At 43.0% G+C, this 18,366-nt stretch overlaps 2 protein-coding genes and 4 non-coding genes across 7 annotated transcripts in view; 5 read left to right on the top strand and 1 right to left on the bottom strand.

Annotated features, from left to right (window-relative positions):
- Nucleotides 1-62: 62 nt before the first annotated feature.
- On the bottom strand, nucleotides 63-12,601 carry fam169b (family with sequence similarity 169 member B). Of its 2 annotated transcripts, XM_040046977.1 has the most exons (9): nucleotides 12,472-12,601; nucleotides 11,522-11,652; nucleotides 9,166-9,268; nucleotides 8,997-9,082; nucleotides 8,200-8,350; nucleotides 7,480-7,662; nucleotides 4,325-4,450; nucleotides 4,139-4,209; nucleotides 63-1,328 (listed from the first exon to the last, which is right to left on the bottom strand). In XM_040046977.1, the coding sequence occupies exons 2-9, from the start codon at nucleotides 11,645-11,647 to the stop codon at nucleotides 963-965; spliced, it is 1,212 nt and encodes a 403-aa protein (XP_039902911.1). In that variant the 5' UTR covers nucleotides 11,648-11,652; nucleotides 12,472-12,601; the 3' UTR covers nucleotides 63-962. The 2 variants fall into 2 exon arrangements, with proteins under 2 accessions (XP_039902911.1, XP_039902912.1); XM_040046978.1 differs by lacking the exon at nucleotides 12,472-12,601 and having other exon boundaries at nucleotides 11,522-12,036.
- Nucleotides 12,602-13,356: 755 nt separating this feature from the next.
- Nucleotides 13,357-18,366, top strand: part of ldhd (lactate dehydrogenase D) — a 42,873-nt gene continuing 37,863 nt past the window's right edge. Inside the window, exon 1 of the mRNA XM_040046918.1 lies at nucleotides 13,357-13,517. Coding sequence (XP_039902852.1) covers nucleotides 13,425-13,517 — 93 coding nt within the window. The 5' untranslated portion in view covers nucleotides 13,357-13,424. The remainder of the gene's footprint in view (nucleotides 13,518-18,366) is intronic.
- Nucleotides 13,999-14,069, top strand: trnag-gcc. The gene has a single exon. It is a non-coding gene; the product is annotated as a tRNA-Gly (tRNA).
- trnag-gcc lies at nucleotides 14,324-14,394 on the top strand. The gene has a single exon. It is a non-coding gene; the product is annotated as a tRNA-Gly (tRNA).
- On the top strand, nucleotides 14,643-14,713 carry trnag-gcc. The gene has a single exon. It is a non-coding gene; the product is annotated as a tRNA-Gly (tRNA).
- Nucleotides 14,931-15,001, top strand: trnag-gcc. Its single transcript has one exon. It is a non-coding gene; the product is annotated as a tRNA-Gly (tRNA).

Raw genomic sequence — 18,366 nt, 5'->3', positions numbered from 1 at the left:
AACTGTTGCACCATTTCTGAACACCAGAACTACAAAGTTAGCAATGATTCAAGGGTTTGTACTCTCATTCCAGCACATTTATTCTTAGGAGGTGAAAGGAAAACTTGCACTCATAATCCAACAAGAATACAAACACACATAGATTTTTATTTAATCCCACTCTGGGGGAAATTCATTTATTACACCAGCACGAGGGAAAGGAACAAAAAGTGAATTAGAGATATATTAGAAAAATAAAAAACCAAGAAGAAACACAATGAGAACAGTGTACAAAAAAGCCGAAATACTATGTATATAGATGGTTGCTATATACGGTAAAATACACCAAGATTTTTTCTTTTTATATGTACCTAAAGTGCAGTGGGCGAGATGATAATACATCTGTAGTTTTAAACAATTTTTCCTCTGTGAGCACATCAGGAGCAACTCAGGGTTTGGGATACTTTGGCATGCAGGCTGGAGCAGTCAAGGATCAAACCACCAACCGTCCAATGAGTCGACGGGTTGCTCTATCTCCTAATCCACACCAAGCCTCAAAAGCTGTGGTTGTTTATGTGATTGGTGCAGAAAAAAAATATATTGTAGCTCTTTATTGATTGATCCTGTGCATTAATAGTTAAGCATAATAATCTGAGGTCACCGTATGAACCCCAACCTTGCATCTAAAATGGGTTGAAATGCTGTGCAAGTTGTACCCACGGAGCAAATGCATATGCTATACTCTAATAATAATCTGTGTGGATGTATTTATGTTTGAAGGCAAAAATCAATAACTCAGACACATGGTTCTTATTTAGCACAAACACTATTAAGTAGCCACAAAGAAACACGATACTACAAAGACACACAAAAAGGTTTATTGTGCATGTTTAGGTACATGCAGTCTGCTGTTCATTCAAAACTCACTTTGATTTGATGGAAAGAACACAAAGTCACCTAAATGAATGTGGATATGGTTTCGGTTAAGTGTCCGAACATTCTCTGCGGGCTCTGCTGCTGAATGCAGTCTTTGTGTGTACATGTTTCAACTCACTTCTGGCTCGTTTGGGAATTTTCTGCATGTCCTCTGGTTCCTCTCTGTGGTGCTTTGTAGATTTGGAAGCCTTGGATTTCAAAGCCTGTGCTGTGTTTAGGAGCCGGGTGGGAGGTCCAGATTGCACATGGATAGTTTGGGCTGCAGGGCTACATCCTGTTCCAGGGAGCTCGCTGCTCAGGGACCATCTTCCTTGGCTTGGCTCACACGATTTAAATTGCTGTTCAGCAGAGTCCAACACCACTGCGGTATTTACACCAGTGCTTCCCAGTGTGCCCAGGTCCAGTATACAAGTCTGCATGGAGATAAACAGAATTGGATAAATTATTGCTGCTTACACAAAATAGCTACAGGAGACATTAAAAAAAACTACAAAGAGTCACAACATGAGAACAAAAATCCACAAACCCTCTGAAGTGAGTGAGAAACATTCTCGGGGGGCGTGAACGTCAATATAAAATCTCACGAAAGCATTTTCTGTGCCACAATTTGATGTGTGGTTTACACAAGTTTGAAGCTTATGGTGTGAACCTCCTACTGCTGGTAACTCTCGCTCTGTTATTGACATATATGCTGGTCTCTATAAAGTTACATTGTAAGAGAAGATAAAATAGATAGCAGGACTCTCATATGGACTTCGTATAATACCAGATAATAATAATGTCATCTCACAGCATATGGTAAGATTATTGGGAGGAACATAGCATTTATTCCTAGAGCAAGAACATGGTATGATATCATCTGGAAGAATCATACATGGCCCTGATTGTCAATACAAAATATCATGAAATCATTTTCTGAGCCATGAGCTGGTAGCTTGTTTGATGTTTAATATCTCAAATGTGCCAAAAGAGATGCAGGGCTTTTAGCCAGCAAGCATCTGGCCCTGTAGCAGTGACAGGACGTGGCATTGGTGGTTCAGTGGTAGATGCAGGAGACGCAGGTCCAATTCCCGGCCAACGCGCTGCTACTTTTTAACAGAATCAGGTAAAGGAAAAAAGTGTGCAAATTTACACACTCAGCCGTACTGGAACTCATTTCACTGCACTGTGTTGAACATGCCAGCTCTTGATGCATGCAGTCTCAAAGCATATTACATATTTGGGTCAAGAGCTGACAGACAAAAAGGTGAAAACCCACAAGTCTATGTCTGGTTTCACATTGTTTAAAGTCTGAAGGTCTGGGATTAGTCACTCTGCTTTCATAGTGCCACCAAGTGACTCAGTGTGATTCTCCTCACTGAGACTTGCACATAATTCAGTTTCAGATCAATCTATAAAAGCACTGAAAGCTTTGAAATATTAATAATCTTGATTTCATCTCAAGCGATCAGTACAGTCGATGACATTCATCCTCTGGCGACCGTGAAAGTAGAAAAGTTAGAGGCTTGTTTTCACATCCTCTTCTGTTTAAAGCAGTAGGTCTGAGAGCGGTCCCCAAAATAACTGTGCTTCCGTTGTTAAAGCCAGACGCGCTATTTTAGCCTTCTAGTGAGGCTCAGTGGTAGAACAAAGCGCCTCACAGTATTGTGAGGTGAAACCCAACAATTCCTCAGAGAGCAAGAACATGTGGCACCTAAATCTAAACGTGAGGCCATACAGATCATAACAAGTCCAAAATCAATCATAAAGTCAAGCACGCGATACACTAAACTGCAACAATTACAAAATCTCATGGAATCGTTTTCTGAGTGTACTGTGTGATGTTTCGTGTCCATGAGGGTCTGCTTGGATCCCCGTTGGGCAGAGAGACGGAAATTTGTCATCAGAGACTCTTTCACGGAGACATTACAACGCACAAACTATGCAAGCACCCTTCAGGTGGACTCCATGGAAGTGTAACAGGAATGACTACGAGTCCCAAATGTCTGCAGCTGTCAACACACCAGAATATTATTCTGGTCATACCAAATCAGTAGTGGGTCATCATTGCTGCAAATTACAACATTTCTCTGGGAAACTAATTAGACATTAAGATCTCCTTAGCAACAGTAGAATAGTCAGTAAAACAGGTAAATTCACTATTAATAAAACTATAAAATATCAAACTAAGCCTTACTGGACGTATTTACTTTCATCCATTCATTTTCAAAACTATAAACCTCAGAGGAGCCTCGAACAGCCATCAGCTGAAATTAAAGGTTTCAATGAAAACGCCGGCTTCAACAAGCTCTTGATATAGCCATGAACAGTGTTGGTCAAGTTACTTGAAAAAAGTAATCAGTAACTAATTACTGATTACTTCCCCAAAAAGTAATCCTGTTACTTTACTGTTTACTTATTTTAAGAACCATGTGTCTGAGTTACAAGTAACGCGTTACTGTGGGCAGTACTGATCTCTGGCCAGGAATGTGAAGTGTGTGACGAGTAGCTGTTTCAGTCTAAGTTGGCTGAAGATGTTTTTCAGTGTAATCTTGGAGAAACTGAGGCCATGTCCACACTAATAAGTTTTGGTTTGAAAACACATCATTTTGGCCTTCCGTCCACACTGAGACGGCGTTTTCGGTCAAGGAAAACGCAGCGTTTTGAAAACGCTCTCCAAAGCGGATACATTTGGGAAAACGTTTTCGCGTCGCAGTGTTGACAGCGAACTTGGAGCCTTTTCGAAAACGATGACGCATGTTAGTCATGTGATGCAGTCATGTGACCAATTAAACTAAGATAGCAGAGGGCATTATACAGCAGTTGTTTTGCTTGCGCTCAATTTTGACAGCCCTATTAAAGGTTAATATGAGTCTGTACGTGCTCCAGATAGCTTTTCTTCAAATTCTTTAATTCTCACTCGCTTTTGCAACTTTGTACTTTTGTGTTACTCGCAGCAACAACTCCACCTCATTGTTGGTCCATTTAAAAAACTCGGTGCTTTTCCTCAACGTTTTGCCGCAACGTTTCAAAGAGCTGAAAAGTAAATAAACAGCAGATGGAATTAAGGCAGGTCGAATCGTCTTGCGTATCACGCATGCGCAGTACTGAAACGTAAGCGTTTCCGGCCGTGGACGCGCAACTCTGTGAAAACAAATGAAAACGGTAGTGTGGAGGCGGAGCGTTTTCAGACGCCATTTTCAAATTCACCCGGGCTAGTGTGGACGTAGCCTGACATTCTTACCTTGTGAAAGGAGTCCTTGAGTGCATTTCTCTGTGTTTCTCCTGATATTGGGCTGCTCTCCTTATCAGTACCTAAAAGATGTGAGTCAGATAAGGACACGTGCCGTCTTCAAGACATTCCCACGTTAGCAAATCAACGTAAATCTGAAAATATTCTTAAACCCATAAAAAACAAACCAATGTTTACCGAGGCAGTAGCGTCCGAGCTGAATGTTAAGCCAGATGTTTCGTCGTTGAGTCCAGCCCCCTGGAGCTTCCACCTCGTACAGACGCTCTCGATACTGCTGGTGCTTCTGCAGGAACCTTTTGAACACTGAACACACAAACACATGTTTTGTTGTATTTCTGTTGAAGCATGGATAAGTCTGAGTGATTATATGAGTAGATAATGAGGCTGAATGCGCTTAGAAATCCAAGACAGCATTTTGTCCTGCAGATTTTTTCTTTGCAACCTGTAGGAACCATGTTTTTAAGGCTTCGCCACGGGATGGAGGCTTTGCCCTGTTGTCTACTTTGGGTATAAAATCATTTAATGATCTATTCTAAGGGCATTTTCTCTTCCTTTGAACAACTTGAACAATGAAACCCACTTTTTTGGGTACCCACAGGTCTGTAGCTTTATTCGAGTGATGACACCTCATTTTCCCTCTCAGCCTTTAACCCCACTCATTGAGACTCTTTTGCGTCCACCTCCAAATGAAAACGGTGCTGTTTCATGCAGCTATGAAGAATCCTTTATCTCCGGAGTGTCCCAGTGTTAACTATTCAGTCGCTTTGGGAGCAGGACCTTGGTAAGGAAATACTTTTCCGGGTCCACTCGTCATCTATTAGTGCCGGGCATGCACTGGTCCAGTGCAAAGTGCTGCACTGGTGAAAACTCACACTTTCCAAAATCTACCCTGATGCTGATCCTGTCTGTGATAGATGCAAACAAGCCCACGCCTCACTGATGTTGTGGTCCTGTTCCTGCCTTACTAGAGGTACTTCAGGAGCACTTAGATCTAAATGTGTCGGCCTTTGCTGTGACACCTGGTGAGACTGCTTTGCTAGCGTTGACAGATTTCGTGGCTTTTTTAACTCTTTTGGCCAGATGTCTGATTTTGCTCCAGTGGAAGTCACCCTCCTCTCTCTGAGGCCTGGATTACAGGTGTTCTTTTTAGCAACGTGGAAACGGTAAAACATACTCTATGTGGGTCAACGGCAATATTTCTGAATTCATGGAAACCCTTTTTCAACAATGTAGAAACAGTGCAGTTGTCATGGTTGGCTGTGTGGCAGGCAGGCAAGCAGGAGTGGTGGACCCAAAATGCAGAACTCAGACACGGAAGTGGGACTTAAAGCGCAGCTTTATTGCTGGGAGAAACCTCGTACTAAATAAACTCACTAAAAGACAAACAAAGGTCGTAACAGAGGAACTGAGGACTGAGGACTGAAACACTAAACTGGAGCTGGTGACTAAACACTAGAGCCGCAGAATACACAGCTAGTTGAGGGTACAACGCAACACGGACACAGAGAAACACAGGGCTTAAATACACAGACGGCAGTAATCAAGGGATGAGAGACAGGAGGGGAACACACCTGGGAGAAATCACAGCTGACGAGACAGGGGACACGTAACCTGAGCACACTCACATAAGACACAGACCTTCACAATAAAACAGGAAACTCAGACACAGGGAACCAGACAAGACGCTGAACTGAACAGACAGATTCACAAACAGACAGGGTGACACCATAGACAGACAGAGATACAGACACAGACTCAGAGGCAGACCGAATATAACACGTAGAACTCAAACAATAATCATCATCATAATAATAAACTAGAAAATGATAATAATAAACTTAAAGTGCTGGGTCACCGACCCAGGACCATGACAGCAGTTCTGTGATATACCACTGTGAATCTGGCTGTCCCTATTTTATTGTACTTGGTTCTATGCTACTCTACTGCTTTTATTTTGTTTTATTTTTGTTCACTCCTGACTTCTTTTAGTCATGAGGTACTCTATTATTATTCTGTTTTTTCTACCAAAGATAATCTTGAGTTGCTGTGGATATCCCGTACTGTCTCCACTCTGTGGTTTGCTGTGGGGACCGCGTTTATGACATGGTTAGGTTTCTTTTACATGTATAGCCACAATGTCACTTTGACCGGCACTTTTGGGCACAGCTAAGTCTTTTTTGTCTTTTTTACATGGTGTGCAATCACTCTGTTGTTGTACTGTAATTTGCTGTGATTCTGAAAAATAAAAAGAGTTTGGGAAAAAAAGGAATAAAAGAAAGCAGCAAAAGTCTGGGAAACAACGCTTTGCACACAATGAGCTTTGGAAAAATGGTCTATATCACCTTAATCTGGCACTTTAAAGGAGATCTGTGTAACCTTGTAAAAACCATTGTCATTAATCAGTGAAATGAAGCAATTAGTGAGTCTTCCCATGAGTGTTCAGGCTCTCTCTCCTTCAAAGAGGACGTTTTGGTCAGATTCAAGCGTTCCTTAAGTGTTCTTTCCAGCGCCTGACAATATCTTTAGTTCTGGACAGCAGTTTTTATCCCTGACCGAGCCTGAGCCCAGCCCTGCTTTCCTTTCCTGAGCTGCCGGACGGCTTGCCAGAACTTTCATGAGGCCAGCTAAAAAATTTGTTCTCCATGGTCTCCTCAGACTTTTCCAAACCCAAGTTTCTGCTTCTGTGACTGCTGAAGCTGCAAAACTTCAGCAAAACTCTTTGATACCAATCAGCTGTTTCAGGCGACCTCTGAGCCAACCAAGCCATTCAGACTCCACATCCACAACCACTGCTGGGACCCAAGAGACACGATTATAACAGTTATGTGCCACCATACGCTTTAATATGGTGATTGTTACGGTCACCCGTGCTTAGCGCCAAGGTATAATAACAAAAACAGTAGTGTATCCTGACACCTGCCGGGCACATCTCACCAGGAGACACTCTGGGAAAAGCGACGACAAAAAACTTCAAATGAAACACTCATTGGTTGACCAAATGCCTTTCATTTAAATGAGGGGCTAAATCATCAAGTTCACCTCTGTTTCCAGTTACAGTCAGTGCCATCTTGGATTTCTGTGTGTCTCACTTTGGGAAATGCATTTAAAATTCCACTATTAAAAAAAACCTATTACATTTTTTTGCATCATGATGTACAGGTGTGTGATCAGCTTTTAGCTATAACTAGATCATTAGTGTGTGAGTCTACTGAACATTTCTATTGAACAAAAGCGAAGAAAACATGCAGTTCCTTGACCAAATACAGCAAACTGTCTGACAGAGACCTAAAGAAACAAGTATACAAACAGGTCAAAGAAGGACCCGAGCTGACCTGCAGCCATGCTGGGGGATAATGGAGAGCTGACTCCCAGAAACTCCTCCGTAGAGAAGGAGGTGCAGAAATCCTCCAGCATCTGAAGGCCGAAGCCTCTCCTCCTGCAGCTCCTCCTCACCAGCACAGTGTCCAGAACAGGCAGCAGGTAACAGCAGCTGCTCCAGCCGTCACACAGACTCCCTGAAACAGCAGAGGAGGACATGGATTGCATTTAAGAGGTGGATGTAGCTTCCAGGTCTGAAAAGCTAAGTCAGTGTAACTCCTTCAAATAGAAGGACAACAGAGGGTATGATTTATCCATAGAAAGAGATTTGTGAAGCTTCAAAGTGAACACCTTCCTAATAGTCATCTTGGCGTGATTAGTTAGGCCTGGATGTGATCAGAAAATTGATGAATTGCTCGGTCCTGGAAGATCATCTGATGCAAATTCACATCCAACTCATCTATCTCATATAAGATATTTTAGATCATCCACACTTGTTGCACATCTGCAGGCCACTTTGCAGCCCGCCTCCACCCAGCTCCTAATTTCATGCTGTTTCTGACTTAATTAAAGTTTCAATCTGACTCAAGCCAGTCTTCTGCCCTTAACTTTGCAGCTTTCTTCACATTTGTCCAAACTCCTGCTGGACATACACAAAATATAAATCGCAACCTGCAGATGTGTATGTTCACTGATATCCTGTTTGCCAATCACTCTCATCCTCCTCTGCCCACCTTTGTGCTTCACGGTGTAAAAGCCGACCGCCTGGTTGTCTTTCCACAGCACTTTGCAGCTCTCTTTGGGAGGATGCAGGGAGAACAGTGAAGGCCTCTCCATTATCTGACTGAGCAGAAATACAATCACCCTCTCCATAACAGACTGGACCTGCGGACAACATGCAGAAGTTTCCAGACAGTCGGCTCTGGTAGATTAACGATTCAGCAAATCTTCATTTAGAAATTGATAGAACAGACTTTTTCTGTGAATTTACACCTGAAGCCTGTAAAACTATGGCAAGCTTCAAAAGCCAGTATAACATAGGTTCATGCATTTTCCAGCTTCACACTCCACTGCACAGCTTGGTTGTATGTATTTATGGTTGTATTTATGTATGTCTTAAGACTTGAAAAAAAAGAAGGCAACTTGACTTCTTTAAGTTTGTTAAGACATTTCACCTCGAATTCAAGAGGCTTCTTCAGTTCTAAAAACAAATAGTGGACTGTGTCAGGTATTTTATTCCTAATGGGGGCTGTCACCTTTAGAGGTGGTCCTGAGGGTCGTTGACCACTATTTTTATCTTGCACGTCACCATATTGCTGAGTCTGAAGTACACTGAGATGACGTGGTTGGAGAAAATTCTCCCGAGTTTCTCCCGCAAACCCGCTGCATAAGCTGCTACCGACCACACCTACAATGCAAACTTGAGATGATTCTTGTCATGAGTAGACTGATTTATTCTCTCACTGTTCACACCTGTGTACGAGCCATGAAGTGACATAGTGTCTAGACAAATGTACTTTAACACAGTTACCGACACCAAACCACTTCTTGATTTGCTTGACGTTCGCAAGACGTCATCCAAAAGCCACCACTTCCCGTGCAGGTATAGGCTGACCACTGGAAGGTAACATCAGAGCAGAGAGCGTCAGTCTGTGTCTGAGGCTGGAACATCTCACAGAGCAGCGTGCTGAGCTCCAAACCTTGTGTTTGATCATCCGAAGGGTGCAGTGCCAGCACCGCGCAGGCAGGCTGGCCATCCTCAAACAGCTGCAGCTGGCTCACATTTGTTGCTGTTATTGCCACCTGAGCAGACAGGAAGATAACATCAAGCCAAATGCTGGTAAGGTGGTAAAAACACTTCCACCATAGTTCCCGTTCGAGAGTCACAGTAACCACACAGAGAGTTAATTCAGGGCATCTGCACGCCAAAACAAGTTAAGTTTAATGCTTTAAAAGATCTGTTGTGTATTTCAATACCAAAGCATATGCATGATTAGGTGTTATTACATCCAACTCTGTTGTATTTATATAGCGCCAAATCACAACAGTCACCTCAAGGCTTCAAATTGTAAGGCAAAGACTCGACAATAATACAGAGAACAATGAGACGATCCCTTATGAGCATGCAGTTGGTGACAGAGGGAAGGAAAAACTCCCTTTTAACAGGAAGAAACCTACATCTACATAAGATTTCAAAGTTTACACTTACTAACTCAAAGTTTTGAGAAAATAACTTGAAATGTAGACGATAAAGTTACATTTCGAGTTACTAGGAGAACACAGTTAATGGATAATATGGATGCTAAAAGATTTTAGGCTCTTGATTTAAGAATGTGAAGCTGTTTATGGTTAGCTGAGATTTTTCTAGATTTTACTGTAGACTAAATAAACAAGTCCGTGTGAATAACTGCAAACATAATTTCATTTACAGGAGACCTTGAAGAATATACAGGGAGTGCAGAATTATTAGGCAAATGAGTATTTTGTCCACATCATCCTCTTCATGCATGTTGTCTTACTCCAAGCTGTTTAGGCTCGAAAGCCTACTACCAATTAAGCATATTAGGTGATGTGCATCTCTGTAATGAGAAGGGGTGTGGTCTAATGACATCAACACCCTATATCAGGTGTGCATAATTATTAGGCAACGTCCTTTCCTTTGGCAAAATGGGTCAAAAGAAGGACTTGACAGGCTCAGAAAAGTCAAAAATAGTGAGATATCTTGCAGAGGGATGCAGCAGTCTCAAAATTGCAAAGCTTCTGAAGCGTGATCATCGAACAATCAAGCGTTTCATTCAAAATAGTCAACAGGGTCGCAAGAAGCGTGTGGAAAAACCAAGGCGCAAAATAACTGCCCATGAACTGAGAAAAGTCAAGCGTGCAGCTGCCAAGATGCCACTTGCCACCAGTTTGGCCATATTTCAGAGCTGCAACATCACTGGAGTGCCCAAAAGCACAAGGTGTGCAATACTCAGAGACATGGCCAAGGTAAGAAAGGCTGAAAGACGACCACCACTGAACAAGACACACAAGCTGAAACGTCAAGACTGGGCCAAGAAATATCTCAAGACTGGTTTTTCTAAGGTTTTATGGACTGATGAAATGAGAGTGAGTCTTGATGGGCCAGATGGATGGGCCCGTGGCTGGATTGGTAAAGGGCAGAGAGCTCCAGTCCGACTCAGACGCCAGCAAGGTGGAGGTGGAGTACTGGTTTGGGCTGGTATCATCAAAGATGAGCTTGTGGGGCCTTTTCGGGTTGAGGATGGAGTCAAGCTCAACTCCCAGTCCTACTGCCAGTTTCTGGAAGACACCTTCTTCAAGCAGTGGTACAGGAAGAAGTCTGCATCCTTCAAGAAAAACACGATTTCCATGCAGGACAATGCTCCATCACACGCGTCCAAGTACTCCACAGCGTGGCTGGCAAGAAAGGGTATAAAAGAAGAAAAACTAATGACATGGCCTCCTTGTTCACCTGATCTGAACCCCATTGAGAACCTGTGGTCCATCATCAAATGTGAGATTTACAAGGAGGGAAAACAGTACACCTCTCTGAACAGTGTCTGGGAGGCTGTGGTTGCTGCTGCACGCAATGTTGATGGTGAACAGATCAAAACACTGACAGAATCCATGGATGGCAGGCTTTTGAGTGTCCTTGCAAAGAAAGGTGGCTATATTGGTCGCTGATTTGTTTTTGTTTTGTTTTTGAATGTCAGAAATGTGTATTTGTGAATGTGGAGATGTTATATTGGTTTCACTGGTAAAAATAAATAATTGAAATGGGTATATATTTGTTTTTTGTTAAGTTGCCTAATAATTATGCACAGTAATAGTCACCTGCACACACAGATATCCCCCTAAAATAGCTAAAACTAAAAACAAACTAAGAACTACTTCCAAAAATATTCAGCTTTGATATTAATGAGTTTTTTGGGTTCATTGAGAACATGGTTGTTGTTCAATAATAAAATTATTCCTCAAAAATACAACTTGCCTAATAATTCTGCACTCCCTGTATTATTTGCAACAATAATCAGTCATCCAAATGTGGTTAGGTACCTTTGAGGTCTGCGATGACTGAAACCACTCATTATCACAGGGGCTGGACTCCAGAGAGGACATGTACTGTTCAGACGCAGATGTCAGGTCATTGTGATCCACAGATGGCAGGTCTACAGGGTACATGGCCTCTTGGAGAGGATACAGATGTTTAAGATGTACTTATGCATTTACACAAGATACAAAAAATAGAAACAAAACGTGAGTCCTGACTTTATGGATCTGATTACATCATATTCTCCCGTGTGCGACCACCAGATTGTCTTTAAAACAGTTAATCTTTAAAGCTGCGTCCCCTTCATTTAACACTGCAAATACATGAGAGAATGAATTATGAGTCCGCACAAGCTGTCCGGTCCTCCCGGTAAAATCGGCGCATAAGTTAATGCAACGGTCCCCAGTCCCCGGGCCACGGACCGGTACTGGCCCGTGAGTCGTTTGGTAGCGGGCCGCGAGAGTTGAGGCTCGAGTGTGAAATTTAGGGGTTTTATATTTATTTTTTATCGTTAACTTGGTTTCCCTGGGTCTTTTCCCATGTGTTATGAATAAATTTTCTTGTTTTCTGGTACCGGTACCGGTATGAAACTCTTGTCGGATATAAACCGGTCCGTGGCGCAATAAAGGTTGGGAACCGCTGGATTAATGCAGATTTCTGCTAAACAATCGGTTCACACAGCCAAATCAAACCAGCTCATATCAGTGGATCTGAAGGAAACAAAATCAAAATGTAGCAGATAGCAACCTAAGAACTGTTTACTTCAATCGTTTCATAAAAAGGCTGCAAATGATCATAATGTGAGCTGCTTTTATCTGTTTGGCGCTTTTCGAGTGCTGTAAACAGCTGTGTGAACCTTGAACTGCAACGCAAACAAGAACACGTCACGACAAAGGCTTCATAACAAACACGAACATGAATTTATTTAATTTCGTATTTAATTTCGTTAACTTACTTTATATGGACCGGATGAGCCCTTATTGCTTATCAGCAACGTCCCTACAGTCCCGAAATGTAACTTTGATGAGCCTACTCAACCACTAACATCTTCTTTTCTTTGGCCCGGAGCGCCATCCTCTGGTCGCAGAGAGAGTTACAAAAATACACGCCATTGTTCGCGGTGTGACTCCATTAACCAATCACAGCAGAGCGTACCTTCGGCGCTGTCCCTTTGGGCGATGTAATTTAGCACTGGCATGGAATACAGGCATGACGGGAAATGCGCGTTGACGGTTTCAGAATAAAAGAACACGCTTTACCAAGCAAGTACAAAAGGACATTGTTTTTATTTAGCTCATGTTAAAATCTTGCAGTAACAGTCAATCTTCGCTATCCGTTATTAATTTGTAACTTTTTTTTGTTTAACCTCCTAGGACCTGGCGTCCACATATGTGGACATCACATTTTGGGTTATTTAGACCAAAATACTAAATTTTGCTCTGCAAGGGCCTGATATCCACTTACGAGGACATTATACTGTTACTGTCCTATCGAAATTTCAAACGAATATCCTTATACGTGGCTCTCATTTTCAGGTCCCAGGTCAGCATTGGTGGTTCGGGTCTCAGGAGGTTAACACTTAGAAAATCCTTGAAAAAACAGTTTTTACCCTAACGACAAAAAACTTCCCAAAAATGGCTGCAAAAATATTATATAGTGATATTTATTTTCCATTATAAATGACTCAGTCTTTTACAAATGCTTCATCCTGGACTATACATATCTCATATTACATAGTTTATTATATAGTTAGATGGTTATAGAGAGAGAGAGCGAGAGAGAGTGAGTTTTGTTTTATTTTGAAAACAGAGTCCCGGAAGCGGTATGCTAGAAGTAGCTTTTATGTTGTCAGCGGCAGTCTGCGTTTGTGTTTCGCCGTCGGTGACCTGTCGGTGACATTTGCAAACAATGCTCCTCGGGCTGACTAGAGGGCGGCTGCTGCCGTCTCCTCGGCGCTGCCTCCTGCATTGTCGCCACATTAAATCTGCAGCCACCGCTGCGGTGAGTGTTATTTAACGTCCTTCATGTTGGTCGTTTAACTTCAATGCGTGTTGTGCACGAAGTCACGTGCACAGCATGTCTTACCTGCGTGCACGGTACAACCTGCTAGCAAAGCATTAATTAACAAGGCTAATTATGAATAAGCATTAATTAAAAGGGTTAATAAAGCACGAGGCCCAATACCACCGTGTACAAATGCTAATTATTATCTCTGCGCATTAAACTTGAGTCAACGAAACCTGTAAAAGTTTAGGCGGCACTAAAGGTCTTTGCGAAGGCTTTTTATAAGTTAGCATACACTACAAGCGAACCTTAAATTGCAAAATACGGCGACCCGTATTTTTTTCCGAAATGAAATACGAAATTATCACACCCTTCTGAGCTATTTAGAAGAAATATTGAGTTCAGAAAAACAAGCAATTCAACCCTTGGAATGTGTCACAGAATTTTCCTTGATTCTTGATTTTTCTTGTCTATGTGCGCATTGGTGGTTCAGTGGTAGAATTCTCGCCTGCCACGCGGGAGGCCCGGGTTCGATTCCCGGCCAATGCAACGTTCCTTTTTCTTTGTCAGAGGATAAAAAAATTATGCGTTTACTTTCTCGAATCAAATAAATATGAATAAGTATTTGGATGCGTTCATAAAAGGTATAAATTCTCTAAGCCTATTGTAGAATGCACCGTTTTTCTGTTTGCTGGAAATGTAACATTGATCTTTACCGTCTACTGAGTGTTGAAATAGTGTAAGAATCGAAAAAGGGGACGGCAATCGGTTCTTATTCTGTTGTGCAAAAGTCTTTGCTGTGCGCATTGGTGGTTCAGTGGTAGAATTCTCGCCTGCCACGCGGGAGGCCCGGGTTCGATTCCCGGCCAATGCAGTCTACTTTTCTTCTTTTCTTTGTGTCATGAGAGGTGTTCAACTATAGCAACTTTAAAATATATGACACCATATTTCTTTTTCTGAAAGAAATATGGTGTCATCCCCATGCACCGCTGTCATCTTATCACCCAGTAGGATTAGCCTGATGGTGTTAAAGGCACTGGAAATTTCAAAAAGCATAATGCTTAGTACATGCTGACTGACCCAGAAAGCCCTCCATTTCCTGTGCAAAAGTCACAGCAGCAAGCATTGGTGGTTCAGTGGTAGAATTCTCGCCTGCCACGCGGGAGGCCCGGGTTCGATTCCCGGCCAATGCAAGACTAATTCTTTTCTTCCGTGTGTGGGTATTTAGAGCAGCTATGAATGTCCACGTTTAAAACTGCTTCTGTACTTACTATATAGGACTGAAAGCTAGTGTGGTGAACTTTGGATAGAATACAGGTTAAAGTCACTTTTGCATTTGCTTGCTCTTTGTGGCACAGAAATTAGCTGTGGGGCCATGATCTGTTTTCTGTGCAAAGGCCACAGTGTCAAGCATTGGTGGTTCAGTGGTAGAATTCTCGCCTGCCACGCGGGAGGCCCGGGTTCGATTCCCGGCCAATGCACTGCTTACTTTTCATCCCCCTCTCTATTATTTATGTGTAGGCATTCAGACGGGCTATAAATTCTTTAACTCTCTTGTGGACAGCACACCTTAAATTCTACTTATCTGTTAGCCAGCAATCAAACTTTGAGAGATGCTGTACAGCTGGCTCATCTGCAGAACTGTAGGTGAGTCCCCGCCCCCAGTGTGTTTGCTTGAGAGGTAACATCTTCCTGAACTTGGCTCAAAATGAGCCTACAGACAGTTTGCAGTTATTTGAGAATAGGGCTGTGCGATATGACCAAAATCCCATATCCCGATATAAGACATCTATCGTCCAATAACGATATAAGTCACAAAAATGTAGCTTTTTCTGTAAATTCTGTGAATCTCGGGCAGCTCGACCTGCGTGAAATGTTTCCAGCTGGGCGTCGTGTACCTGGAGTCGAGTGTTTTAACCGATGCATGAAACGATACATTTTTAGACATAAGTTGTAACAGCCGTTGTTTTCTTTGTGAGTATTTATTACACAGTGTGCTGCGGGGAAAAGCCTGTTCTAACATTTGAGTCTAAGGTTTTTAGCACCTGACGGCTCCTTTTTGCTTCTCATCCGTAAACAGTCTGCATTCTCTTTCACGTGATTCAGTTTATTTTGAACAGTCTCAACAGGATCTTGAGCTTTATTCTGAAAGGTTTATGTGGAAAATAAACAAGCGGACAAGTGGCGCGATGGTTTTACCATCGTTGTTGCTAACGACAACGCATAAAAACAGGCACTTATCCATCTGTAGTGTGGTTATATTAAATATAAGAGAAAGAGAGAACTTTAAGAAATTAATATAGCCACTACAGTGACCATCAAAATGATGAAAAAATATCGCCGTAAACAGTTTATTTTATTTTGCGACACCACGAAACAAACAATATCATAAAATGAAACGATAGATGTTTTTATATTGTCATCCGATATATATCGTTATATCGAACAGCCCTATTTGAGAATGTGCTTGTTTTATTGATTGTAACATGGGAACATGTACAATCATACAGCTTGTTGGAGACACGCTTATTGGGGCACAACAATGAAATACAGTGGGAACACCTGATGTGGTCACCTGGACATCTAACACATCCTGACAGAGTGATAAAACCACAGACAGTAAAAAAAAAAAATTTTTGTGTGCAGTGCCTTCTGGGACCGACAACCTGAACAGAACTTAAGGGGCACCTCTTGGTTGTCAACAGATGGGGAGCATCTCCTTGCTGCTAGAGTCCCTCCCCACTGAGCCCCTCTCAGCAGGAAGTCAAGTAGGCCATTTACATAAAAAGGGGAAGACCATCTCTGAATCGAGTAGGGTGCCTAAGCCTATTGTTTGTCAGTGGTGCTAGTTTCAGTCATTATGCAAATATATTGTTTTTAAGGTTGAGGAAATGTGCAGTTAGCAATGGTTTCTCTGTTTCCATTGCCAGCTCCTTCAGTCTCAGGAAAACCAGGGCCATCACAGGTGACCCCTTGCACCCTGCCCACCACTTGTTTGCCACACTGTCCTCTGGTGGGCACCTTAGGTCAGTCAGGTTCGACACTTGCTGACTCCTTTCGATGTGTAGGAGCAGCAGTTACATCTCAAATCAAATCAAATCAAATCAAATCACTTTTATTGTCACGTCACATGTGCAGGTACGTTGGTACAGCACATGTGAGTGAAATTCTTGTGTGCGAGCTTCACAAGCAACAGAGTTGTGCAAAATACAATAATGTAAACAAGCAAAATACAAGAATGGCTACATCTGAAACTAATAAATATATGTACAATATATAATAGTATATGCATTTCTGGATGTGTATACTAAATATTTTTCTACGTGTGTGTGTGTGTGTGTGTGTGTACACATATTTTACAAATTAAATAGAGTAAACAATAAATAAAATATATAAAATAAAATATACAGAGTGAGACATGTGCAAAACAGTGGCGTTACTGTACAGTATGGAGTGCATAATGTTAAAGTTCCAGTAGTGAAGCTGAGGTGTCTATGACGTGTTCAGCAGTCTGATGGCCTGATGGAAGAAGCTGTCTCTCAGTCTGCTGGTACGGGACCGGATGCTGCAGAACCTCCTTCCTGATGGAAGTAGTCTGAACAGTTTATGGCTGGGGTGACTGGAGTCCTTGATGATCCTCCCCGCTTTCCTCAGGCACCGCTTCCTGTAGATGTCTTGGAGGGAGGGAAGCTCACCTCCAATTATCCGTTCAGAGCACCGCACTACTCGTTGGAGAGCTTTGCAGTTGTAGGTGGTGCTGTTGCCATACCAGGTGGTGATGCATCCAGTGAGGATGCTCTCAATGGCACAGTGATAGAAGGTCCTGAGGATGCGGGGGCTCATGCCGAATCTTTTCAGTCTCCTGAGAAAGAAGAGGCGCTGCTGCGCCTTCTTCACTGTTTTGTTTGTGTGTACTGACCACGTAAGATCCTCAGCCAGATGTACACCAAGGAACCGGAAGCTGCTCACTCTCTCCACAGCAGCGCCGTTGATGGTGATGGGGGTGTGTACTTCTCTGCACCTCCGGAAGTCCACTATCAACTCCTTTGTCTTTGCGACATTGAGGGTGAGATGGTTGTCTTGACACCAGTGGGTCAGGGCGCTGACCTCCTCCCTGTAAGCTGTCTCATCACTGTTGGTGATAAGACCCACTACTGTAGTGTCGTCCGCAAACTTCACAATGATGTTGGAGCTGTTAGTGGCTGTGCAGTCGTAGGTGTAGAGTGAGTATAGGAGAGGGCTCAGTACACACCCCTGTGGAGCACCAGTGTTCAGTGTGACGGGGGATGAGGTGATGCTGCCCAGTCTGACCACCTGGTGTCTGTCAGACAGGAAGCTAAGGATCCAGCTGCAGAGGGAGCTGCTCAGTCCTAGATCCTGCAGTTTCCTGTCCAGCTTCGAGGGAACGATGGTATTGAATGCTGAGCTGTAATCTACAAACAGCATCCTCACATACGTGTCTCTCTTCTCCAGGTGTGACAGGGCAGTGTGTAGTGTCAGGGCTATGGCATCATCAGTGGACCTGTTGTGGCGGTATGCAAACTGTAGAGGGTCCAGTGAGTCGGGTAGTGCAGAGCAGATGAAGTCCCTGACCAGCTTCTCGAAGCATTTGCTTACGATGGGGGTCAGGGCTACAGGTCGCCAGTCGTTCAATGAGGAGATGGTGGAGGATTTGGGTACAGGGACGATGGTGGCCATTTTGAAGCAGGCTGGGACTACAGACAGAGAGAGGGAAAGGTTGAAGATGTGCGTGAACACTCCAGCCAGCTGAGCCGCGCATGACTTGAGGACGCGGCCGGGAATCCCGTCCGGACCAGTAGCTTTGCGTGCGTTCACCTTCCTGAAG

The sequence above is a fragment of the Simochromis diagramma genome, unplaced genomic scaffold (assembly GCF_900408965.1).
Source record: "Simochromis diagramma unplaced genomic scaffold, fSimDia1.1 OVJJ01000106.1, whole genome shotgun sequence".
Classification (NCBI taxonomy): domain Eukaryota; kingdom Metazoa; phylum Chordata; class Actinopteri; order Cichliformes; family Cichlidae; genus Simochromis; species Simochromis diagramma.
Note: the sequence above shows the minus strand (reverse complement) of the source record. Positions and strands in the feature narration are given on the sequence as shown.

Bases quoted from the DNA above. Each gene is read 5' to 3' on its own strand.
- fam169b (XM_040046977.1), bottom strand. From the start codon at position 11,647: ATGTACCCTGTAGACCTGCCATCTGTGGATCACAATGACCTGACATCT. The intron at 9,083-9,165 runs GTTTGGAGCTCA...GTTACCTTCCAG, and splicing joins TTCGGATGATCAAACACAAG to TGGTCAGCCTATACCTGCAC. The intron at 1,329-4,138 runs GTAAGAATGTCA...ATCTCCATGCAG, and splicing joins TCAAGGACTCCTTTCACAAG to ACTTGTATACTGGACCTGGG.